This window comes from Pipistrellus hanaki (assembly GCF_964339955.1).
Source record: "Pipistrellus hanaki genome assembly, chromosome: 19".
Classification (NCBI taxonomy): domain Eukaryota; kingdom Metazoa; phylum Chordata; class Mammalia; order Chiroptera; family Vespertilionidae; genus Pipistrellus; species Pipistrellus hanaki.
This window is the reverse complement of record NC_140521.1, coordinates 407,252-432,408: the sequence shown is the minus strand read 5'-3', so window position 1 is coordinate 432,408 and position 25,157 is coordinate 407,252. Positions and strand designations below refer to the sequence as shown.

The 25,157-nt window shown below is 72.0% G+C and overlaps 2 protein-coding genes across 2 annotated transcripts in view; both read left to right on the top strand.

Moving 5' to 3' along the window:
- The window catches only part of MMP17 (matrix metallopeptidase 17), a 37,762-nt gene that overhangs the window by 1,788 nt on the left and 10,817 nt on the right, over positions 1-25,157 (top strand). The gene's annotated exons all lie outside the window — the stretch shown is intronic.
- CDKN1C (cyclin dependent kinase inhibitor 1C) lies at positions 4,052-6,287 on the top strand. The gene is made up of 4 exons (XM_084867463.1): positions 4,052-4,428; positions 4,512-5,296; positions 5,378-5,512; positions 5,590-6,287. Exons 2-3 carry the CDS (start codon positions 4,522-4,524, stop codon positions 5,509-5,511), a joined length of 909 nt encoding a protein of 302 aa, XP_084723589.1. The 5' UTR covers positions 4,052-4,428; positions 4,512-4,521; the 3' UTR covers position 5,512; positions 5,590-6,287.

The window sequence follows — 25,157 nt, the reverse complement described above, 5'->3', positions numbered from 1 at the left end:
CAGCCTTAAACCTGGAGACGTTCCCACCCAGTCGGGAGGGTCCCCGCTGGAGACCCAGGCCAGCAGCCCCGGGGGAGGGTCCCCGCTGGAGACCCAGGCCAGCAGCCGGGGGGAGGAGGTGTGTGTCCCCGCTGGAGACCCAGGCCAGCAGCCCCGGGGGAGGGTCCCCGCTGGAGACCCAGGCCAGCAGCCAGGGGCTGGGGCGGGAGGGGCGGGGGCAGGGCTGCTCGGTCCCGCTGCCCCGCCCCCAGCCCCTCGATCCGGGGCGATACCGGCGGGGACCCCAGCTTGAGGCACCCCAGCCGGAGGCCGCCCTGTAACCAGAGCCCAGCCCGGCCCTCCCCGCGGCGGGCGGCACCTGTGGGGGACGTGCCTGGCAGCCGCCGGGAACAGCCGTCCGGGGCCGGGGCGGGCGGGCCGGGCGCGGGAACGGGGGGAGAGGCCGGGGCGGGCGGGCCGGGCGCGGGAACGGGGGAGAGGCCGGGGCGGGCGGGCCGGGCGCGGGAACGGGGGAGAGGCCGGGGCGGGCGGGCCGGGCGCGGGAACGGGGGAGAGGCCGGGGCGGGCGGGCCGGGCGCGGGAACGGGGGAGAGGCCGGGGGCGGGCGGGCCGGGCGCGGGAACCGGGGGGAGAGGCCGGGGCGGGCGGGCCGGGCGCGGGAACGGGGGAGAGGCCGGGGCGGGCGGGCCGGGCGCGGGAACGGGGGGAGAGGCCGGGGCGGGCGGGCCGGGCGCGGGAACCGGGGGGAGAGGCCGGGGCGGCGCTGGGCCCGGCCAAGCAGAGCCTCCCCCGCGGGCTGGCGAGCGGGCGCTCGGAGCGCCCCGCCTGGCGCTGGGCCGCGGGTTAATCTGTAACTCCCACCCGCGGGGCCTCCGGCCCATTTCAGGGAGGGGAAGGGGGCTCCGGGGCCAGGGCCTTCCCAGGGGGGTCTCAGAGGGCCCGCAGTCCGGGGCCTATGGAAGGCCCACTCTGGGGTGCGGCTGGAGGCCGGGGGGGCCTTCTGGGGCCGTGTGGGTGCCCCTCCACTGGGGGGGGAGTGGATGGGACAGGGCGGGCCTGGCCCTGCTGGGGGGAGGGGGACAGGTCCAGGCCTGGGGGGAGGGGGGGAGGGGGACAGGTCCAGGCCTGGGGGGAGAGGAGGGGGGAGGGGGACAGGTCCAGGCCTGGGGGGAGAGGAGGGGGGAGGGGGACAGGTCCAGGCCTGGGGGGGAGGGAGGGGAGAAGAGGGGAGCCTGGTCCCTCCATCCAGGTGGGAGGTGCCGGGGGTCAGCCATCCTGGGCAGGGCTGTGCCCCCCGGATGCCCAGCCGGGTCTGGGGCTCAGGGCTGCCGGGGGAGGTTAGCGGGGACCCTTGACATTCTTACTGCGTTCAGGCCCCCGGCCTCGAAGTCGGGGCTCCAGGCCGGGAGAGGCTCGGACCTGCTCCCGCCGGCTGCCCGGACTCCGGTTCCTCCCCCACCAAACAGGCACCCGGACGCCTCCCCCCGGGTCCGGAGGGTCCGGAGGCGTGTGGCTGGGGGTCCGGGTGTGTGATGGTGAGGGCTCTGCAGACGGGCACGGCCTGGATGGCATCAGAGGCTGCCTGGCTGGGGCGCACACACACACACACACAGACACAGACACACACACACACACACACACACTCACAGACACACACAGACACAGACACACACATACACACTCACAGACACACACAGACACAGACACACACATACACTCACAGACACACACAGACACACACACATGCACACACATACACACACAAACAGACACAGACACACACACACAGACACACACAGACACACACAGACACACACACACAGACACACACACACACTCACAGACACACAGACACAGACACAGACACACACAGACACACACACATGCACACACATACACATACTCACACACACATACACACACACTCACACACACTCACACACACAGACACACACAGAGACACACACACACATACACACACACAGAGAGACACACACACGGAGACACTCACAGACACAGACACACACAGACACAGAGACACACACAGACACACAGACACACACACCCACACACACACAGAGACACCCCGCGGGGTCCCGGGCACAGGAGGGGGCCGCGGCCCCAGTGGGTCTCCAGAGCAGCCTGGCAGGTCCCCCGGAGAAGGGAGAGGCGCCGCGGCGGATCGGCCGCCAGGGGGCAGTGTGCGGCCAGGAAGGCGCCGCCCAGCACTTAGGCGAGGGCTGGCGATGGACCTGGGTCTCAGGCTGAGAAGGGAGCGGGTCCCGCCATCTCGGGGCGCGGGAGGAGGCCACCCCACAGGGCCGTCCCGGCCCGGGGCCCGTGTCACGAGAGTGAGTGTGTCCGTAACGGACGGAGACGCAATAAAAGTGTGTTTCTGCTCCGGCTGCAGGCGGTGTGCGCGCTCTGCTCGGCGGTCCTCGGGCTCCTGGGCGTCCCAGCCGCCTCCCCGGTCCCTCTCTCCTCCCGGACCGCGGCGCCCCGGGGCGAGGAGGGGGAGCCGCCGGTGGCCGGGGGAGGGCTGGGGCGCTGGGCCCCTCTGCTCTGGTTTTGCGATCTCGCCTCTTGGCCGAGGGTCGGCACACGTGGCCTCTCCGAGCTCCGGAGGAGGGCTGTGGCCCGGCCGGCGCCCACCACTCCGGGGGGGGGGGGGGGGTGAGGAGGGTACGGGCCAGGTGCCAGCAGGGCCCCACGCCCCACAGAGGGCTCGGACCCCGGCCGGCTGCGGTGCCGTCTCCAGCACAAACGGGTTCCCTTTGCTTCCTCCCCACACACTTTTAACGACAAAAGGAGAGCGCAGTGTCTGTATCCAGAGTGTGGTGTTTGCTTGCCGGGGCCCTGGGTGGCCTGCCCCCCCCCCCCCCCAGGCTCTGCCCCTGCCTTACGGGGAGGGCCCAGAGAGTCCCGGGACCGGCAGGTTCAGTAAGCCGGTGACTGCCACTCTTGATTCGATTCAGAGTCTCGCCAAAGAGGGGGTCACCTCTCTGCTGAGAAAGGAGGGGTCCCACGGTGCCCAGAGAAATAAGCTGGGAAGCCGGCAGCCTGAGAGGGTCGCCCCCCAGGCTCCTTCCCGGTAAAACGGTAAAACGGGCGAGGCCTGCAGGGCGGGTTCCTCCAGCCCCCGGGCAGGACTCCGTGTCACATGCTGCCCCGGTCACTGTCACGGGCTCACCGGGTGCTGGGCGGGCGCCTCAGGCACAGGAGGGGCCGCCCGGTCCGTCCGCCCGCCCACACACCTGCCCCTCACGTCAAACCTGCCCCCCCCCCCCCAGCCCTCTTCCCCCCGGGGCGAGGGCGCCAGTCCTGCTGGTCCTCCCGGCGGGGCTGTCATTCTCAGTCTTTATCGGTCTGTCCGCACGGAGGAGGGTGCAGCTCCAGTGCGGACAGAGCGGGTGGCAGGGCGGGGTGGGGTGGGGTGCCGTGCCCTGTCCAATAGCCCACCCCGCGGTGGCCCCAGGCAGACCCAGGCCTCAGAGGTGCCACCCGGTCAGTGACAGATCCAGAGCCTGTTTCCCACCCGCCGGGCAGGGCTGGGGGGACCCCACGGCCTGGAGGCTTCAGCCAGGGCTCGGGGTGTGCCCGGGGCCAGAACTCCAGGAGTCAGCGCCTCCCGGCTTCGGAGACAGATGGGCGCGGGCCCTCCCTCCGGCTCCCCCTCCTGCCCCAGGGCCGAGGGCCGGCAGGTGTGCCAGGGCCCAGGTGCGCGGCCCTCCGGGGACCCCAGCCCGCGGGCGCGGCCCTCCCGGGGACCCCGCCTCGCTGCCGCCGGCACCAGCGCCCGGACAGCGGACGCGGGGTGCCCGGGGCGACGCTCAGCTGCGGCCCGGCGCCCTCGGGGGCCATGGGTGCGGGCCGGGCGCGGGGCCCGCGGTGCCAGGAGGGCGGAGGGGGGCGCGGAGGGACGGCCCCGCCTGCAGACAAAGGAGTCCGGGGGCGGCGCGGTGCGGGGTGCGGGGGGGATGGGGCGAGGGGGCGGGGCGCGGGTGTCACGTTACCGCCCGCAGCGCCTTTCCCTCGGCCACGCCCCCCACGCCCGTGCCCGCCAATCCGGCCGCCCGCCCCGGCGCCCCGCCCACCTCGGGGGGCAGAGGCGCGCCCCCGGCCAATGGGCGGCGCGCGGGGCGGGGCCGGGCGCGCGGGGGGGCAGGGCGCGACCAATGGCGTGCGTGTTGTCGGAGCTGAAAATACTACTTTATGCAAATGACGGGGGGCCCCCCGCGGGCCGGGGGGCGGCGCCCGCGGGTATAAAGGGGCGCGCGCGGGTCGGGGCTGCACAGGCGAGTGCTCTGTGCTCGGTGCTGCCGCCCAGCCCGGAGCCACCCTGCGAGCGACCACAGCCACCGAGGGGGCGCGGCCGCCAGCCGACCTCACCGCCAGCGACTCCGGAGCCCTGCCCGGCCCGTCTGCCAGGTACCCGCCCGGACTCCCCGCTCCCCGCCCGCCCGCCCCCCGCCCGCCCCGACCCGCCCCGACCGCCCGCTGTCTGCCCGCAGCTCCCGCAGCATGGAGCGCCTGGTGCCCCGCCGTGCCCACCCGCCCGCGACGCGCAGCAGCGCCTGCCGCCGCCTCTTCGGGCCGGTGGACCACGAGCAGCTGAGCCGCGAGCTGCAGGCGCGCCTGGCCGAGCTGAGCGCCGAGGACCAGCGCCGCTGGGACTACAACTTCCAGCGCGACGAGCCGCTGCGCGGCCCCGGCCGCCTGCAGTGGACCGAGGTGGACAGCGAGTCGGTGCCCGCCTTCTACCGCGAGACCGTGCAGGTGGGGCGCTGCCGCGTGCTGCTGGCGCCCCGGCCCCGCCCGGACGGCGCGGGCGCCCCGCCGGCCCCCGCGCCGCTGGCCGCCGAGGAGCCGCGCGACGGCGCGGGCGACGCTGCGGGGGACGCCCCGGCGCCGCCCAACGGCGACCCCGAGGTGTCTCCCCCGCCGACCCCGGCGCCCGAGGCCGCGCAGGAGACCGCTGAGCCCGAGGCGGGCCCGCCGCCGCCGCGCGACCCGGAGCCCGAGCCCGAGCCCGAGCCCGAGCCCGAGGACGAGGAGGACGAGGAGGAGGACGAGCCCGAGGACGAGCCGCCGCAGATCTCGGGGCGCCCCGCGCAGGGCGCCTCCGTGATCGTCCCCGTGGCGCTGCCCGGGGCCGCCGTGGCCGTGCTCGCGGCCCCCGCCGCCGTGCCCGCCGCCGGGGCCGCCGGGGCCGCTCTGGGCGCTGCCCCCAACGCCCCCGGGGCCCCGGGAGGCGCCGCCGCCGTGAAGAAGCTGCTGGTCGGGCCTCTGATCTCTGGTGAGTCCGCGCCCCGCCCTTTGTCTGCTGCGGGGCCCCCCGGGGCCCCCGGGGCCCCCCTGACCCGCCCTGTCCCCCCAGACTTCTTCGCCAAGCGCAAGCGCTCCGCGCCCGAGGCCAAGGCCAACGAGGGGCCCGGCGGCGGCTGCTCCGCCCCTGGCGGCGGCCCCGGCGTGGGCCCCGCCGAGCAGACCCCGCGCAAGCGGATGAGATGAGGTGAGTGGTGTCGGGGCGCGGGGGCGGGTTCGGGGTCCCCAGGCCGCTCACTCTCTCCCCCTCTCTCCCGCCCGCAGCCTCTCCCCCAGGAGCCCGGGACCCTCTGACCGCGGACAGGACACGCCGCCCCCAGACCGGCCAATAGCAGCTGCTGGCGAGCAGCGATCGGTTTTGTGTAAAAGTCTGACAGCCGTGCAATGTATTAGTCACTTCTCACCCAAACGTGCCGGCACCGAAGAGTACACTGGTCCCAAGGTGGAAAGCTTTAAGAGTCATTTATAAAAAAAGGTTCAATCTCTGCTGAAACTCAGCGCAAAAAATGATGAAAAAAGAGAAAAAAAGGATAAAACATGTATATTTGTACAAAAAAAACTTAAAAAAAAAAACTTATACTAACTTATATTTTCTATTTATGCCCAGGCGTGGCCACTCTGCCCGCGGCAGCTTGGCCGCTGGCGTTGCTAAGGCACGCACCCACCACCGGGGCGGGGGTCCCCAGAGATCCATCCACAGGGGACCCCGGGGCGGGCGCCCACCAGCCCGCCCGCCCGCCCGCGTGCCCGCCACTGCGCGCCGCCCACCGCGCGCTGCCCTCCTAGCTTGCAGTCTCTCCCCCCAGCTCTCGCCGTCTGTCTCTGTCTCTTTCTTTCTTTCTCTCTTTCTCTCTTGAGTTGATCCCCCACACCTGACATCTCTGAGAAAAGTCCTGAGCCGGCACACCTGCCCCGCCCCTGTCCGCTGGGTCCCAATAAAGAGGCCAAAAAATTGCTGCGAATCGTGTGTGTGTGCGTTTGTGTGTGCGTCCACTCAGCCCCGCGGCCGCGGGGCCACAGACACCCACCGGGCCCTCCACTTGTCCCCCCCAAACACACAAAGCGGAGCCCCCGCTGCTCCCTGAGGTGCTGGCCTCCCGCAGGCCGGAGGGCGGGCGGGGAGGACAGAGCGCGGCTCTGAGGAAGGACCCAGCCTGGCTCCCAAGGGCCCCTCTTTGTCTCACTGTGAACCGAGCGGGCGGCTTGCCGCGGGAAGGGGGTGGGGGGCCGAGGGCACTGCGCGGCCAGCAGTTTCCAGTTTGGGGCGATGACCCCTTCCCCACCCAGGGACAAAGGCTGAGTCCGCCCTGGACTCCGGAGATGGACAAGAACTCACAGCTAACCCTGCAGTGCCCGGCCCCTCTGAGCATGCCCACCCCATGAGTGGGCCCCTCTCCCCTCAGCCGAGAGGCACCCACCCCATGAGTGGGCCCCTCTCCCCTCAGCCGAGCCGCCCCACCCCCATGAGTGGGCCCCTCACCCCTCAGCCGAGAGGCACCCACCCCATGAGTGGGCCCCTCTCCCCTCAGCCGAGCCGCCCCACCCCATGAGTGGGTCCCTCACCCCTCAGCCGAGAGGCACCCACCCCATGAGTGGGCCCCTCACCCCTCAGCCGAGCCGCCCCACCCCCATGAGTGGGCCCCTCTCCCCTCAGCCGAGAGGCACCCACCCCATGAGTGGGCCCCTCACCCCTCAGCCGAGCCGCCCCACCCCCATGAGTGGGCCCCTCACCCCTCAGCCGAGCCACCCCACCCCCATGAGTGGGCCCCTCACCCCTCAGCAGAGCCGCCCCACCCCCACGAGCGGCCCATCCCCCATCCGCTCCCGTCCACCTGGCCGCAGGCGGAGTCAGCCCTGTACCCGGACTCCAGGCGCCAGCGGGTGGGGGAGGGGCAGCTCCCGAGCGGGCAGAGCACAGTGGCTGCCGGACAGGGTGCGGGAGGGAGAGGGGGTGTCCCTGAGGGTGGGATCTGGAGGGTGGGCACTCACGGTCCCCTGTGAGGGGGGTCCCATGGGCCTACTCTCCCTGCCCCCCGCCCCCCGCCTCCAGCTGCAGAGGGCGGGTGTGGGGCTGGCGGGGATGGGGTGGCACACACTCTTACCTGGGGGGGCAGGGGCAGGGGCGGGGACTGCCGGGAGCCTGCCCTCCAGAGGGAGAGAGCACGGGGTTTGGGGTCTCACAGGTGACTTGGGGAGTCCTTTCCCCCCTTGCGGGCCTCAGCCCCCCTTTCCAGGTCCTGGGGGAGGGGAGCTCGGGGGTCAGGGTGCCCCCTCTCTGGCCCAAGCCCAGAGGGTCTGAGGCCGGCGCCCACACGGGGTCTGCCTGTCACAGGGACCCCTGCTCCTGGCCCGTGAGGAGGAGGAGGAGAAGGACAATCAGGACGAGGCCCCAATGGCCTCAGCTGAGCCCGGCTCTGTGCCCTCACTGCGGTCAGACCCGAGCCCTGGGTGCCCCTCTGTCTGAGGAGTCAGGGGGGGTCACTGCCCAGGAGGAGCCGCTGACCGGCAGGGCCCAGGGCTTTGTTCAGGCCGCCGGCTCTGCTGCCTTAGGGGCCGCCCAGTCCTGTCCCTGGGCGGGGCCGGTGGGGAGGGCCAGGCCCCAGGACGCGGCCCCGGGGGCTCAGGGCGCTTCCTCCGGGGGGGGGGGGGGGGGTGTGCCGGGCCCGGGCGGGGCCGGTGGGGAGGCGGTGTCCGGGCCCTGCGGGGGGGCGGTGATCGCACCCCGACCTACAACCCCGAAGCCGTGCCGCCGAGGCCGCGGGCACTGCAGCCACAGGCCAGGCCACGGCGTGTGCGGAGGGGCCGGCCGCCGGGGGGAGGGCAGAGGCCCCGGGAGCAGCGGGCGTCAGGCCGGCCAGAGTCGGGGTGGGCGGCGGCTCGGGGACTCTCCCTGGGGGGCTGGGGGGGCGCCAGGTCCTCTGAGCACCCTCCGCCGGGCCTGGGGGCGGCCCTGGGCCTGCAGGCGCTTTAGAGGCTCAGTGGACGGTCAGGCCTCCCGCTCCCGGTCCCCCCCGCTGGCCCCGGACCTTCCCGGGCCCTGGGTGAGAGGTGGGGTTTTGTCTGCAGGCAGCGGGGTGCCCTGGAGGCACGGAGGTGGGGGTGAGAGGGGTGCAGAGCTGGCTGCTGGGTGCGGGGACTTGGGATGGAGGGGGGGTGCTGGGAGCGGGGACACGGGGACCAGGGACCAGGGAGGGGCTGCTGGGTGTGAGCAGGGTCGGAGGGGAGGGGCGCGCAGTGGGCAGGGGCAGGAGGCGCACAGATGCCCCTCCGGGACAGCGGCTCGGGACCAGCCTGGGCCCCCCCAAATCCGGGGCCTCCTCTGCACAGAGCTCAGCGCCCCCTCCCACCTGCGCCTCCCATCCACAGGGTCCCCGAGAGTGGCCCGGGGCCACCTCCTGCCCATGTATGCAACACATGGACACAGAACCACAAACACACCCCCCCCCACACACACGCACAGAGACATGCACACACGACAGACATGCAGACACTGTGCGCACACACGGACACAGAACCACAAACACACGCACATACACACATGCAGGCACACACACATGCACACGCGCCCAGTACTCCGACATGTGTCTTTCTTTGATGAGGGGAGCCGATAGGGTTTGGGGGGTCACCGTCGTGATGGGCACACTGAGCCTGGGCGCGGGGCCCGTGTTTCGGGGTCACACACGGGGACACCCCGGGATGTGCCCTTGGCGTGAGGAACAGAATGGCCTCGGGGGCCTGGGCGGCATCAGGAAGGAGTGACCCAGCCTCTGCGGGCGCCGAGAGACTGGGGTGGTCCCGCCTCGGCGCCCACCCTGGGGCTGCCTGGGCTTCCTCCGGGCATGGCGGCTCTGAGTGCGGGGGGAGGGGGGGCGGCATGGCGGCTCTGAGTGCGGGGGGGGGGGGCGGCATGGCGGCTCTGAGTGCGGGGGGGGGGGCGGCATGGCGGCTCTGAGTGCCGGGGGGGGGGGGGCGGCATGGCGGCTCTGAGTGCGAGGGGGGGGGCATGGCGGCTCTGAGTGCTGGGGGGGGGCGGCTGCGAGCCCTCTGAGTGCGGGGGGGGGGGGGCGAAGGGGGGGCAGCTCTGCCTCCTCCACCTGGGCAGCTGCTCTGCTGGGGCCGAGGCCGCTGGCACCCAGGGAGGGGACCCCCTGCTTCTCCAGAGCCGCAGCCGCGTCCGCCGGGCACCCTCCTCCCCGCAGTGCCAGCCGGCGCTCAGGGCCGCCCAGCACCGCCCGGCGTCTCCTTCGGGCTCACAGGACAGTCCCCCAAATGAAACACAAAACAGGCTGTCCCATGGTGGAGAGAAGGCCACGGAGCATGTCCTGACAAGTGCCCGCAGAGCTGGGTCAGCGCGGTCTCCAGGGACGGGAGAGCTGGTCCTTCTCTGTCCCCGCCCAGGCCCCGGCTCTGCCTCCCCGCACCGCCCGCAGCCCCAGCCCCAGCCCCAGCCCCAGCCCCAGCCCCCAACCCCAGCCCCAGCCCCAGCCCCCAGCCTGCAGCCCCAGCCCCCAGCCCCAGCCTGCAGCCCCAGCCCCAGCCCAGCCCCCAGCCCCCAGCCTGCAGCCCCAGCCCCCAGCCCCAGCCTGCAGCCCCAGCCCCAGCCCCAGCCCCAGCCCCCGCCCAGCCCCAGCCCCAGCCCCCAGCCCCCAGCCCCAGCCCCAGCCCTAGCCCCAGCCCCAGCCCCCAGCTTGCAGCCCCAGCCCCCAGCCCCAGCCTGCAGCCCCAGCCCCAGCCCCAGCCCCAGCCCCAGCCCCCAGCCTGCAGGCGGGTTCTGTTATCTGTGTGTGTATTGCAACCGACAACAGTGCGATGTGATGTACAACACACACCTGTCTACACACAACACACACACACACACACACACACACACACACACACACACACACGCTGTTTTCCTCTCCTCGGCAGCTCCATGTTCTCTCAGCAGCAGCAGGGTCTCGGTGTCTCCTGGAGAACATTCCGGGCCCCTGGCCACAGACCCTGAGCCGGCATCGGGGTGTGCCTCCGCCGGTCCATCTGTCTCTCCCCAGCCCCGTCCTCCCCGGGCACCCAGCCTTGCCCCGGAGCGAGCGGGCACCGGCGTGGACGCCCCTCAGGGCGGCGGCCAGCTCCGTCCGGACACAAACCCTGGCCGTCCCAGGCCACTGCACGCCCGGCCACCGAGACCCTGCCCGGGCCGGCCCCACGGGTCCTGTTCCCTCCCCGAGCTCTGCGCCTCCCGCTGGGCGGGCGGTCCCTGCGGGCAGGGGACACACGTGTGCCACGGGGCCCGGGTCAATGCGTTTCCGGCCTCTTGTGAGCCGTCCGTTCCCTTTGGAAAAGTCACAGACGGCCACGTAACACGTGCACCCGCCTCGGGCAGAGGCAGGAGGCACGTGCTGGACTGACCGGCCAGGGGTGTGTGGTCTGTGTGTGAACACGTGTGTCTGTGTGTGAACACATGTGGTCTGCGTGTGAACACGTATGGTCTCTGTGTGAACACGAGTGGTCTGCATGTGAACACGAGTCACCCCTTTCCTGGAAGCTGCCTCCTGCCCTCAGCTGCTGCCCAGGGGATCTGGGTCTCAAGGGGACAGGAGGCCGTCCAGGGTTACGGGGCCGCGGCAGGGCCTGGAGCCAGTGGTTGCCTCGTGGCTGACGTGTCCCCCACAGGAGTCTGTCCCAGCCCCGCCTCCTGGGGGCGGTGGCAGTGGGGACGGAGGGGGTGTCTTCCCTTCCCAGGGGGCCCAGACGCGGTGAGAGAGGCGAGCATGAGCCCCCCGCCCTGAGCCTCGGTTTCCCTCTGGTGCCGGCACTGGAGGCACCGAGGGCTGTGCGGCCACAAAGCCGGCAGGCCTCACGCCCCGCCCACAGCCCGTGCCCAGCACCACTGCCGGCCCCGGCCGGGCCTCCGGGCGGGTCCATGCCGAGCCGGCCGGAGCTCTGAGGATCCGCGATGCTCAGCCCCAGACGCCCCCCCTCAGCCCGGAGCCCGCACTCGGGGTGGGGGTCAGGGCCGCGGGGGCAGGAGTGAGTGCCGGTCACCCCATGTCCCTAACTGTCGCTCTAGGCCGGGGGGTCATGCTGCACCCCGACTCTCCAGACAGCACCCCTGTGGGCAGGGGTGACAGCCTCCGCCGCCGCCCCTCACCAGCTGCCCACACATCCCTCTGCCTCGGCTGCCGTGCTGGGGCCCTGTGGACCCGGCGTACCCCAAAGGGCAGCGGCTGTGTCAGGGCTCTGCTGTGCTCGGGGCCCAGAGCCTGTGCCCAAACAGGAAAGAGAGAGGGAGGGAGAGGAGAGAGGAGAGAGAGGGGAGAGAGAGAGGGAGAGAGAGGTGGGGGAGAGAGAGAGAGAGAGAGAGAGAGAGAGAGAGAGAGAGAGAGAGAGGAAGGGAGGGAGAGAGGGAGAGAGACCGAGAGGTGGGGGAGAGAGGGAGGATGGAGAGGGAGATAGAGAGAGAGAGAGGGAGAGAGGGAGAGAGGGAGAGAGAGAGGGAGAGGTGGGGGGAGAGAGGGAGAGTAGAGAGGGAGAGGAAGGGAGGGAGAGAGGGAGAGGACAGAGAGAAGTCGGGGCATTTGTTTCTGCCAAGTCTTTTTTTCTTGTTTTCTTTTCGGTGGCTCATTTCAGGGGTTTCTGTTGTTAATTCATCATCTGCTATAATTTTAACTGTTTTTATTGTCGATGGTGTTACAGATATCTCCCCGCGCCCCCATGTTCTCTCAGTTTACACCTGCCTCTCTGGGGGCCCCCGGGCCCCTCGGAGGGCTCCGGGCCGGTGGCTGGCTCCCACGCTGCCCTCCAGCCCGCCGCCCCGAGACGCAGGGCCCCGCCGGGCGGGGACGGCCCCCGGGGGAGCGGCCTGGGTCCCGCTGGCCCCGAGGCCTCGGGGGGGCGGCCTGGGTCCCCCCACCCGGGAACGGGGCGTCAGGGCCGGGGGCCTGGGGGGGCGGCCTGGGTCCCGCCGGGGAACGGGGCGTCAGGGCCCGAGGCCTGGGGGCAGGAAATGACGTGCTGGGCTGAGGCACAGGAGGTGTGTGGAGGCAGCGTGCGGAGGTCGAGGTGCCCGGCAGGAAGCGGACGGACAGGAAGCAGAGGCATTCTCCCAGCGCGGGCGAGGGGGCGGAAACGTGGCCAGGGGCGGAAACGTGGCCAGGGGCGGAAACGTGGCGAGGGGCGGAAACGTGGCCAGGGGGCGGAAACGTGGCCAGGGGGTGGAAACGTGGCCAGGGGGCGGAAACGTGGCGAGGGGGCGGTGAGGGCGGCCGAGGCTCCAGGCCACTACAATCGGGATGGAGCCCCGGGCGGGGCGGGAGAGCCGGGGGGACAGGTCACCTGGGTGGGGACGGGGGCCCCGGGCAGGCGTGGGGCCTCCGGGGTGCACCTGCAGGGGGTGGGCAGAGGTGCCTGCTCTGAGGGCGGGCGGGCTTGGAGGGTGAGGTTCAGAGAGGCCTCCAGCGGCCCCCAGGCCCCCTCCCACCCCCCCTGGATTGGCGTCGCCCGCGCACCGCATGGGCCATCAGCGCAGGCCCGGCTCGCCAGGCCCCCGGCCCGCACACGCCTCTGCCTGGAGGGAACCCCGCTGAGTCCGAGGGCAGCGGTGCAGGGACCTGCCTGGAGCCGTCCTGCTCCCTCCGCCTGGAGGGCGGCTGTGCCGGGCTGGCAGGGGGGCCCACGCCTGCCCAGGCTCCGAGGCGGCCGGCCTGCAGAGTCTCCCGGGGGCGGTGGAGGGAGGCTGTGCCCCAGGCCGCCTCTCCGCGGCCGGGCAGGTCCCGGGCACCTCCAAACTCCAACGGGCCTGGGAGGCGAGAGGCCAGCCTCTGAGGGACAGCGGGCAGACCCCTGGGCCTGGCCCCCGGACAGGGGAGGCGTGGCATGCCCCATGGAGAGCCAGCCCCTGGGCCAGGCCTGCAGTCCGGTCCCGGGGAGCGGGCACAGAGGTGGGTGATGCCCCGGGCCCGGGCGCAGGGAGCCCGGACCCCAGGAGGGCGCTTTTCTGGTGCCCAGCGTCCCAGACCAGCATCGGTCAGGGCTGAGAGGGGCCAGGGTCCCAGCGGCCTGGTGCCCGAGGACAGGGGCCTCCGGGGACAGAGGGGCCAGGGTCCCAGCGGCCTGGGTGCCGGAGGACAGGGGCCTGCGGGGTCAGAGGGGCCGGGGTCCCAGCGGCCTGGTGCCCGAGGACAGGGGCCTCCAGGGACCGAGGGGTGGGGGTCCCAGCGGCCTGGGTGCCTGAGGACACGGGCCTCCGGGGACCGAGAGGCCGGGGTCCCAGCGGCCTGGGTGCCCGAGGACAGGGGCCTCCGGGGACCGAGGGGCGGGGGTCCCAGCGGCCTGGGTGCCGGAGGACAGGGGCCTCCGGGGTCAGAGGGGCTGGGGTCCCGGCGGCTCCGCAGGAAGAGGCACCAGCCGCTGTGCCGGGCGGAGGGAGCCCGGCCCTGGGAGGGCGCTGCGAGGCCCGGCTGAGCTCCCCTCCGCAGGGCAGCCGCGGGGGCGGGTCCGCAGGGAGGGCGGGGGCGGCTGGACTTTCAGGGCCGGTGCCTCCGTGGCCGGTGCTGTCTCGGCCTCTCCTCTCCCGGTCGCAGTGCGGGCCTGGGCAGGCCGGGGCCATCGAGCACCGTGCGCCTGTGGGTCTCCCCTCGCAGAACTGGCTGCCCGCTTCCTGCTCCCGCGCCCTAACCGCGCCTGGGCCGTGGCGCTGCTCCTCCGCCGTGGGGGCCGGACCACGCCCTGCTTCCGTCCGGGGGCACAGGGCCTTCAAGGCCCCGCGGCCAGATGGCTGGTCCGTGCCAGGGCCCCGCTCGCTCAGGCGCTGTCCGTCCGCACCGGGGACAGACTCTGTCCCGGCCACACGGAGGGAGAGGCCACGAGGAGGAAGAGGCCATGGGGAGGGGGTGGCCACTGGGGACAATCAGACTCTGTCCCGGCCACGCGGAGGGAGAGGCCATGAGGAGGGCGCAGTCATGGGGAGGGCGAGGCCACGGGGAGGGAGAGGCCACGGGGAGGGAGAGGCCACGGGGAAGGAGAGGCCACGGGGAGGGAGAGGCCATGGGGAGGGGGTGGCCACTGGGGACAATCAGACTCTGTCCCGGCCACGGGGAGGGCGGCCACGGGGAGGGCGGCCACGGGGAGGGGCGGCGGGACCATCCGCTCGGAGCGGCTAGTTGCCCGCCTTATGCGCCGCCCGGAGCCCATCGCGGACTCTGTCAGCAGGGGAGACAGATGTTCCCGCGGCGGCCGTTTGTCCTTGAAACGCCCGGGGCTTTTTAATATGAAATGAAGCCGCCGGAGCCCGGCGCCTTAGCAACAGCCCCGGGCAGCGCTCCCTGCGGCCGGCCTCCCCCCCCTCAGGTGCAGGGGAACCGGCTCACGTGGACGGCTCCTGCGCTCCTGGGCCTCCGAGGCCCGGCGATGGCCTGGGGGCGCCCTGAAGGGTGGTGCTGCATGGGGGGTGTCTGGTGCTGGGCCCGGTCAGAGCAGGGCTGAGCTGGGCGGCAGTGGGTCTCCCAGGCCATTTACTGAATGAATGAATAAATGAATGAAGGGAGAAATGAATGAAGGAAGGAAGGAATGAAGGGGGAATGAATGAATGGAGGGAGGAATTGAAGGAAGGAAGGGAGGAAGGAATGAATGAAGGGAGGGAGGGAGGGAGGAAGGGCCAATGCAGCCCATGGGGCGGGTGGGCGGCAGCGGGAGGGGTGGGAGCCAGGCCGGCCGGCCGCTCGGTGAGGGCGGGAGAGCGCCTTCAGGGTTCCGGGCTCCCCACGCAGTGATGTCCGAGCTTCTCCTCCTGGTTGTTCTTTTACCAAACGTCTGAACAGAAGGGTTCTTCCCGCCGGCCATGAGGGTGCGCCGCGGGGGAGCGGCCGTGGCTTCCGCCTCCCCCGGCAACGGTCAGCGGCCGCCGGGGGACCCCCGGGAATGGTCAGCGGCCGCCGGGGAACCCCGGGAACGGTCAGCGGCCGCCGGGGACCCCCGGGAACGGTCAGCGGCCGCCGGGGACCCCCGGGAATGGTCAGCAGCCATGGGGGACCCCGGGAACGGTCAGCGGCCGCCGGGGACCCCCGGGAACGGTCAGCGGCCGCCGGGGACCCCCGGGAACGGTCAGCAGGGGGCGGCCCATCCACTTGGAGATTCGGGTGTTGAACCGGGGGACGAGGGCTGCATTTCTGCCTCCGCTCGGAGCTGCCGCGCTGCCCACAGCGGGCCTCTTCCCGGGCGAGCTGTCTCCGAGGGAGGAGGTCCCGACAAGGCCCTGCCCTCCCCTGTGTCTCCAGATGGGTTTCCTCCCTCGAACCCGCTTCCAGCCCGGAGGCAGCTTATGGGACGTGGAGGACGGAAGGACGGACGGAAAAACGCCAATCGCATCACAGGCCGCCCCGAGGCACCCGCCGCCTGTGAATGCTCAGGTGCAGGAGGCACACAGGCACGGGGCTCCCGGCCCGCGGAGGGGCTGGTCAGCTGATGCCCGCTGCCCTGGGCCGGGGGGGGGGGGCGCCCCATGCAGCCCCGCGTGAACGAGGCCCCAGGTCCCCCAGCTCAGGGGCCCCCAGGACACCCCTCCTCCCAGCCTCCCTGCACCCCAGCGCCTCCGTCCCCCCTGAGGGGCCCCAGCCACCTGCTCGGCACAGGGCGGGTGGCCGGCCGGGCACTGGGGCTCCCGTTTCCGGGGTGCGGGGCTGGAGCCCCTGGGCGGCGGCTGCAGGCCGAGGAGGTGTCCATGCAGCGGGGGCAGGGCGTCCACAGGCTGCGGGCCTGGCCTGGGCTTTCCCCCTGCTGCCCGGGGGGGGCTGGTGGGCGTGCTCAGGGGGGTGGGTAGGACGCTGGGGTGTCAGTGTGCGGGCGCTGCTCTAACCGAGTCCCACAGACCGGAGCCTCACAACCCCCTGCCCGTCCTGGGCTGGAGCCCGGCCCGGCGCCCGGCGGCTTCCCGGCCGGCTCCCGGCCTCTCTGCTGGGCGTGCGGGCGCGGCTCCTCCCGGTCCCCACGGGGTCCCCGGCGTATCCTGACCCCCTCTTCTTCCGACTCCGTTTCCGCTGAGTCACCGCTGAGGACCCTCGCCCCCAGGAAGGCCCAGCTGCCGGCTGGGGCGGGGGCTCCACCGGGAGGGTCTTAGGGACACAATCCAGCACCACCCGGGGGGCGGGTGCCCAGGGTGAGCGCTCTGTGCAGCCCGGGACCGGCAGTGTGAGGCGGGGCGGGCTTGTGGGCGAGGCTTGGAGAGGCCTCCGGCGGCCTAGAGGCCCCCCTCCCCTCCCCTCCCCTGCAAGGAGACAGTCTCCGGGGAGATGGGGGTCCAGAGCCCCCCGTGCCCCCCACGCACTGGGAACCGGCCCCGGCCCCAGGGTGCAGGGAGGGAGGGGCTGCCGGCCGCCGAGCCGCCCCTCTGCCCGCCCCAGGCCCTCAGCACGGCTCCCCTCACCCCTCCCGGGCCTGAGTGGCCTCCCCTCCCTCCCCTCTCCTTCCTTCTCCTGTCACATTCCTGCTCTTCCCCCAACCGATTCCAGAGGCCAGTGAAGGCCGGTGGAGGCTGCAGCCGAAGCCTCATTCGTTCGTTCATTCACTCGTTCACGCCATCATTCATTCTCTCCTCCCCAGAGTGGCCCCGCCGCCGCCGGTGCTGTGTGGCTCGAGGGGTCGGGGCCTCCCTGGGCCTCCGTGGGGCCTCGCGGCGGGGACCTTGCCAGCGGTCCCGGGAGAGCGAGACGGCGCTCACACACGTGGCCGGGGAACACGCGGGCACCGAACACGCCACGTCACCGCAAAGTAACAGTGAGAGCCACGTCCACTGTGGGATCTCGCTGGAGCCGAGAGGCCCCGGGGGTCTGGCACGGACAGGCCGGTCCGGCCTCTGTCCCTGGGGGTGCAGACGGAGGTGCCCCCGACGGGCCCCGGGCCCCGGACCCCTGCTGGCCACGTAGCCACGCCGGGGGCCCGTGGCTGATAGCCCGGGGCCTCCGATGTGTGCTAATCCCCGTGAGAAGCCCCCGTGTCCTCGTGGCTGTGGAGCGAGCGGGACTCAGTGAAAACCCCGACCACGCCGACATGGACCGAGGCTGAGGATGGCCCGCGCCGGCTCCCCCCCGAGGCGGCCTGGGTGGCGGCCCCGGGCTCTGCACGATTTGGGGCCACGTTTACATTCTCGGCCGGAAGGACATGCTTGGCGCAGAGTTTAGAGCGTTAGGGTAAATAGACGCACGCATGCGCTCGAATTTCAAAATATTTAACCGCGGGGAGCGCGTCGCAGGCCGGCTGCAGCGAGGGATGGCGAGGAGAGGCGGCCGCCGTTGTTGAAAAGGGGCAGCGAGCCCGGCCGGCGTGGCCCAGCGGCTGAGCATCGACCTAGGAACCAGGGGGTCAGGGTTCGATTCCCTGTCAGGGCACAGGCCGGGCTGCGGGCTCCATCCCCAGGGTGAGGCGTGCAGGAGGCAGCTGGTCCATGACTCTCTCATCACAGATGTTTCTCTCTCTCTCCCTTTCCCTTCCTCCTTGACATCAGTACAAATATTGAAAAGAAAAGTGGCAGAGAGAAGAAGAGGGAGACCAGGGTCTCCCTAAGAAACAGCGCAGGCCCTGGCTGGTGTGCTCAGTGGATAGAGCCGAGCTCTTCGGCCCCTTGCGTGTGGCTCTTCCACAAAACACCACGGCCTGGGCGAGTCTGTGTTGAAGAGTGGCGTTAGAAGACGTTTAAGTTTAAAAAACGTGGCTCTCCGAAGAAATTTCAAACCGTTGTCCTGTCAATATTTGGCTCTGTGGGCTGATGAGTGTGCTGACCGCTGGGAGAGAGCATCGGCCTGTGAACTGGAGGGTCCCAGGTTTGATTCTGATCAAGGCTGTGGACGGCAGTGGCAGGCTCCTCCCCGGCCCAGGCCCGGGTCCGGGGCCGTGCCGGAGGCCATGGATGTGATTCTCTCACGTGACGTTTCCCTCTCTCTCCCACGCTCCCTGAGGATCCACGGAAACACCCCTGGCTGAGGACGAGCGGCAGAGATGGCCGCGGGGCAGGGCGGCAGCTGGCGAGGCAGGGCCAGGACAGCTGGGGGGAGCCTCCGGTTCAGACGATGGCGGCAGAGGGGGGCAGGCCGGTCTGCGTCACCCGGTGCACAGTCCCACGGAGCCGCTTCCTGGAAAGACGTGGCGGGAGGCGCGGGCCACCTGCCCCTTCCACAGCGACAGGAAGCCGCCCGCCCACCCGGTGCCACGGAAACTCCAGGCTGCGCGTCCCTGCCCGCGCTGGTCCCGGAGGCAGGCCCACGGCGGCGGGGCGGGCACGGGGTCGGCTGGCCTTCCAGTCCTGTCAGAGCCAGCGGAGTGGCAGCTCTGGGCCCCTCCGGCGGGCACGAAGCCCGGCTGGGGTGGCTGGCCGAGCGGCGGGCAGCGAGGAGCGGGCACCGAGGCACAGGGAAGGCCCCGGTGGAGGGCCCAGGGCAGGGGCTGGGCTGTTGGCAGGGGGACCGGCCCGCCGGCACCTGTGGAGGCTGCCAGCCCTGTCTGAGCAGAGGGCACAGACCCCGCTCACCGGGCGGCCTCGCGGCCGGGCACGTGCGGCCCGGATCACAGCTGCGGGAGCAGCCGATCGGCTGAGAGAGGGCGGGGCGGGGCCCCCGGCGCTCAGGGTGGGAGGTGTGCAGACCCTTCCCCTCCTGCCTTCCTTCTTCCTCTCCTTCCTTCCTTCCTTCCTTCACTCCCTCATGCCTTCATTCATTTGTTCATTTATCATTCATTCATTCATTCTCTCCTTCATTTTTTCTCCTATTCAGTCTCTCATGCATTCATTCTTTTATTCATTCCTTCATTCATTCTTTTATTTATTCTGTCCCAACGTTCTCCTCACCTCCGTCCTGCAGCTCTCCTGCCTCCCCCTGCGCCCCTGCTTCAGACCAGAGCCGCAGGGGTGGGGGAGCGGAGGCTGGGTCTGGGGGATGGAGCAGGAGGCGGGCTGAGCACCAGGGCCTCTGTGCCCAGCTCTGCGCCCGCTGGGCCGGCTCCTGCTTCCCAGGACCTGGGGGAGGGGCGCCCTGCATTCCGGCTGCTCCGGCTCCGGGTTCGGGCTCCGGGGGAGGCGGCCTGTGCCCCCAGGTCTGCCAGGCCCCCCCAGTGCCGCGGGCGGGGTCCTGGCCTGGGCAGGGGCCGAGCCGCCTCCCAGCGGGTGCCGCGCCCCTCCCCCGCCCGGAGCTGTTTGCAGAAGAAAGCCGCCAATTTGTTGTCCTTCAGTCACTTCAGACCCCGTTTTGGAGAAATGAAAAGAGAAAAGCCCTTCAGAGCGGCCGCTGGGTGCCCACTGCGCCCTCCCCGCCACACCCCACCCCCGCCCCCACCCACCTACCCCACTCCCACCCACACCCACAGCCCACCCCACCCACCCACCTACCCCCACCCCCGCCCCCACCCCCGCCACCCCCACCCACACCCACCCACACCCACCTACCCCACCCCCACCCACCTACCCCACCCCCACCCACACAGGCCCAGGTCCAGGCGGCAGAGCCTCGTCTGCAGGGAGCACGCCCGTGCCCAATTAACCGAGGGGCGGGCCCGGAATCGGCCTGTCCCGGCCATCTGGCGCAGGACCACAAAGGGCGCGGCCGGGGCAGGGCGGGCGTGCGCCGCATTGACCTGCAAATGAGCTTGGTCTGCCATGAGAGCCACAGACGCCGCTCCCCTGGCGGCCCTGGCCCTCGCGGCCCGCCGGCCGGGAACCAGGCCCCGGCCCTCCCACCGGCCCCATCCTTCCCGGCGGGGCAGGGGCCGGCGCGAGGGCCGCCCGTCCTTCCCCCTCGGCCACGGCCCCTCCCGCCTGGACCCTCTGGGCCGGGCAGGGCTCTGGGACGCGGCCGGGGGCAGTCCGGGGGGTGGGAAGGGTGGGGTTGATCCTGGGACATGCTGGCCCCCGTCCCCAATGCCAGCCTCTGGGCAGCGACTGGAGCCTGTTCAGGCGCGAGGGACTCAGGGCCTCTGAGGCGAAGGCGTGATGGGCTCTGGACCGGCCGCTCCCGCGGGCCGGCGAGGGCTCTGGGACCCCCTGCGGGGGGCCAGCGTGGCTCCGGACACCCCCAAAGGCCTGGGGAGTGTGGGGCGCCGGGGGCAGCCAGGGCCTGTGGCCCAGGGGGAGGTGGCGTCTCGGCTGCATGATGTCCCCCTGGCCGCCCTGCCTCCCCCGCGGCACCGGCTCCTGGCTCGCCCGAGGGGGCGGGCACCCTGGCCGCCTGCGGTGATGGGTGGGGCCGGGGGCCTGTTCGGGGTATGGGGGTGGGGGTTGGGGAGATGCTGGGGCCGAAGGTGGGCGCTGGGTCAGGGTCTGAGGGGGCCCTCGGGGAACCCCTTAGCAGGGGCCAGAACTCTACAGCCTCCCCGGAAACAGACACCCAGACCCCGGCCGGGCTCTCTTCCTGGGAACAGGAAGCCGAGCGGGCGGCGAGCTCAGGGGCTGAGCATCGGCCGGGAACCAGGAGGTCGCCGGTTTGACTTCCGTGGGGGCGCCTGCCGGGGTCTCAGGCCCCACGCCCAGCGGGAGGCGGCCGGCCCATGTTTCTCTTTCCTCCATGTTTCTCTCTCTCTCCTTCTCCCCTCCTTCTGAAATCAATAAAAACATGTTTAAAGAGACAGTGAGCTGAATGGTGAGCAGGTGCCACTCCAGGGAGAATTCGTCAGCCGACTAGTTTTCCGGGAGTCGGGTCCCGGGCCGGCGCGGAGGGGGGGCCTGTGTGCAGGGGGGGCCCGAGGGCTCCTGGGCGGGCCATGGTGTGGGGCGGGGTCTCGGCCTGTGGGTCTCCCGGAGCTGAGGAGCCTGCTGGGGCGTCTCCGTGGTCTCTGGCTGTGGCCCCTCCTGCCCTTACCCCAGGAGTGTGTGTGTGGGGGGTGCTAGGGACGTGGTGGCACCGGGTACCCAGGTGTTCTTCATTTTTTTTTTCCTTTTTTAAATATTTTATTGATTTTTCACAGAGAGGAAGGGAGAGGGACAGAGACGCAGAAACATTGATGAGAGAGAAACATCGATCAGCTGCCTCCTGCACACCCCCCACCGAGGATGTGCCCGCACCAAGGTACATGCCCTTGATCGGAATCGAACCTGGGACCTTTCAGTCCGCAGGCCGACACTGAGCCACACTGGTCAGGGCCTTTTTTTTTTTTTTTTAAGATATTTTTATCAGTTTCAGAGAGAGATAGAAACACTGATGATGAGAGAGAAAGTCAGACCGGCTGCCTCCTGCGCGCTCCTCACTGGGGATGGAGCCCGCACCCCGGGCCTGTGCCCTGGGCGGGAACGGAGCCGTGACCCCCTGGTTCCTGGGCCGGCGCTCAGCCTCGGCGCCCTGGCCGGCTCAGGGGTTCCACGGCTCTGCATCGGAGGCGCCCGGGCAGCACCTGCAGGGAGCCGGCCCGGAGGGCATGCGGGCCACAGCCTGCTCCGGGGCCGCCTCCACGGACAGACGTGGGGGGAGGGAGGAGGGCTCTGGGGGGTGTGAGGGGGTACACCTCGGCACACTCGGGGGACCCTGGGGCCCTGAGGGGTGCGGGCCAGCTGGCCGAGGGGACAGGAGACTGCGTGAGGGCCCTCTCCCTCCTCCGGGCTGGCGGGGGGATGCCCATTCTCTGGGGTCAGGTCCCAGCAGCCACCGCGGCGGCGCCCGGGGCCGGGGCTGGGGAGGAGCTGGCTCCTGCAGGCTGGCGCCTCTGGGACACGTGGCCACGGTTCTCCGTGGAATGTGTGCCTTGTCTGGGGGGGGACCAGCTGCACAGGACGCAGCTGGGTCGGCCGCGGGGCCGAGGCCTGTGAAGGGAGAGCAGGCCCCGCGTCTGGCTGGCTCTGCAGGAGGAGGGGCCCTGTGCCTGGGGCTTTGTTGGATGAGTAGGAGCTTGCTAAATGGAGTAAGGGAGGAAGGACCAGTTCCTTGTGGATGGTGGTGGCCTTGCCTGGGGGTGCCTGGCCCTGCCCCCTGCTGCCTCCACAGGCCCCGGGGCTGCAGGCTGGGCTGGGAGTGGGGTAGTGACAAGAGACCCCTCACTCTGGGTCCTCCTGCAGGAGGGAGGAGCCTCCTGCCCGCAGTGCAATGCCCTCCACCGCCCGGACCCTCAGCCTCCGCCCACCCAGGGGCCCCACCTCTGCGCCTCCCCCAGGAGGGCCGGCGGGCCGGCAGGCGCTCGCCGGCCCTCACCCCGCGGTGGGGACAGGAGGCTCGGCTGACTCCTGTGGACACAGCGTGGACCGGCCCCTGTGCCCACGCGGCTGCTGGCTGCCTGAGGCTGGGAGGGGCACAGGTCTCAGCCCCTTCCCCCTGCCTCAGGCCTGTGCTGGGCACCAGGGCGGGCACCCCCCCCCCGGCCTCTGGGTAGCACTGGCTCTGGGAGGCCGCTGCTGGGTGTGGGGTGCCCAGGCATGTGGGTGAGGTGCCCAGGCATGTGGGTGCCCAGGACTGGGGGGCCCAGATGTGGGGGGGCCTAGATGTGGGGGGCCTAGGCATGGGGAAGCCAGCTTCCCCATGGGGCGGGCAGCGCCAGGCCGGCGGCAGTGCCAGTGTGGTGAATGGGCCTCTGTGCCCCCCCCGCTGGCATCTGCCGCCGGATTCCGTTTCCTGGAAGCGGTGCGGCCGCCGGTGGATCTCCGAGGCCGGTGACCTCGGAGCAGAGCCGGGGGGCCGGGAGCCGGGAGGCCGGGAGCCGGGGGGCCGGGAGCTGGAGGGGGGCGGGAGTCGGGGGGCCGGGAGCCGGAGGGGGCGGTAGTCGGGGGGCCGGGAGCCGGGGGGAGGCCGGGAGCCGGGGGGGGGCTGGGAGTCGGGGGCCGGGAGCCGGGGGGGGGCCGGGAGCCGGGGGCCGGGAGCCGGGGGGGCCGGGAGCCGGGGGGCCGGGGGGCCGGGAGCCGGAGGGGGGCGGGAGCCGGGGGGGCGGGAGTTGGGGGGGGGCGGGAGTCGGGGGGCCGGGAGCCAGGGGGCCGGGAGCCGGGGGGCCGGGAGCCGGGGGGCCGGGAGCCGGGGGGGCCGGGAGCCAGGGGGCCGGGAGCCAAGGGGGCCGGGAGCCGGGGGGGGGGCTGGGAGCCGGGGGCCGGGAGCCGGGGGGGGGGGGGCCGGGAGCCGGGGGGCTGGGAGCCGGGGGCCGGGAGCCGGGGGGGCCGGGAGCCAGGGGGCCGGGAGCCAAGGGGGCCGGGAGCCGGGGGGGGGGCTGGGAGCCGGGGGCCGGGAGCCGGGGGGGGGGGGGCCGGGAGCCGGGGGGCTGGGAGCCGGGGGCCGGGAGCCGGGGGGGCCGGGAGCCAGGGGGCCGGGAGCCAAGGGGGCCGGGAGCCGGGGGGGGGGCTGGGAGCCGGGGGCCGGGAGCCGGGGGGGGGGGGGCCGGGAGCCGGGGGGCCGGGAGCCGGGGGGCTGGGAGCCGGGGGCCGGGGACAATGGCCTTTCCTGGGGTCGGGGCTGCTGGCAGCGGGAGGCACTGCCCGCACCCTGAGGCCCGGGCACCGCAGGGAGGGGCCGGCGCGGTGCCAGGCCTAGGCAGGGCTGTGGGCGGCGTGCCAGTGGCCGGGACGGGAGGTCTGTGAGTGTTGTCAGGGCCCGGCCTCACCTGGAGGCGGGGGCGGGGCGAGTGGCAGGAGGGGGCGGCTGACCCCCTGGCCTGGCCCCCATGGCAGCTCGGGGTGCACAGGAGGGAGGAGGGGCCGGGGGGGGGCAGGGAGCTTGGAGTCGGAGCAGTGCCCGGCCCGGCCCCTCCGTGGTCCTCCCTCCGTCCGCCCTGGCAGCGTTTCCAGCTGAGTCACTCATCCATTTGTGCATCAGTCTGTCCACCTGGTGCGGCCACCTGGCCACTGGGGCAGCGCCCGCCGTGCCAGCGGGGGGGGGGGCCTGGAGCCTCAGGCTCTCTGGGGGGATGGGAGCCTGGTCTCTGGGGGGATGGGAGCCTGGTCTCTGGGGGGGTCCCCGGAGCCTGGGGGCCTCTTGGGGGACCCTGGAGCCTCAGGGCCTCTCTGGGGGGTCCCTGGAGCCTGGGGGTCTCTCTGGGGGGTCCCCGGAGCCTGGGGGTCTCTGGGGGGGAATGGGAGCTTAAGGGTCTGGGGGGCGCCTGGAGCCTCAGGGCCTCTCTGGTGGGTCCCTGGAGCCTGAGGGTCTCTCTGGGGGGGTCCCCGGAGCCTGGGGTCTCTCTGGGGGGTCCTCGGAGCTTGGGGTCTCTCTGGGGGGGTCCTCGGAGCCTGGGGTCTCTCTGGGGGGGGTCCTCGAAGCCTGGGGCCTCTGGAGGGTCCCTGGAGCCTGGGGGTCTCTCTGGGGGGTCCCTGGAGCCTGGGGGGGAATGGGAGCTTAAGGGTCTCGGGGGGGGCTCTTGGGGTGACTAACTTGCTCCGAGGGGGTGAGGGGCAGAGCCAGGACCCTGGCTCAGCTCCGGGAAAGCAGTCTTGGTCTCAGTGACCACACCTGGGACAAGGGCCGGCCCTCTGCCAGGTGACCGCGGCCTCGCACTGCCCCCGGACGGCCCCTGGGGCCCGGGCTCAGGCTGGGAGACCCTGGGCAGGGCAGGGGGTGTGTGTGAAGGGCCAGCCTTCTCCCAGCCGTGGGGGCAGGGACGGTGGGTGGCCGGGCAGGGCCGGTGGGTGGCCGGGCAGGGGCGGCGGCAGAAGGACAGATGCACTGGGGCATGGGAGGGACCAGCCCAGAGGGGACCAGGCACGGGGTGAGGAGAGGGGCCGGGAGGTGGGCAGGGGTGCGGGTGGGGTCACTCATCAGATGACGGGATGGACGAGGAGCCTGTGGTCCTTCTCCGATGCTCGGTGCCTGGCCCACAGCTGGTGAAGTTGGGGTGCGGGGACCCCTGAGGCTGAGAGGAGTGAGGGGCTCTGTCTGAGCCAGCGTGGGAGCAGGAGGCCCGGCTTCTGTCTCCATTCT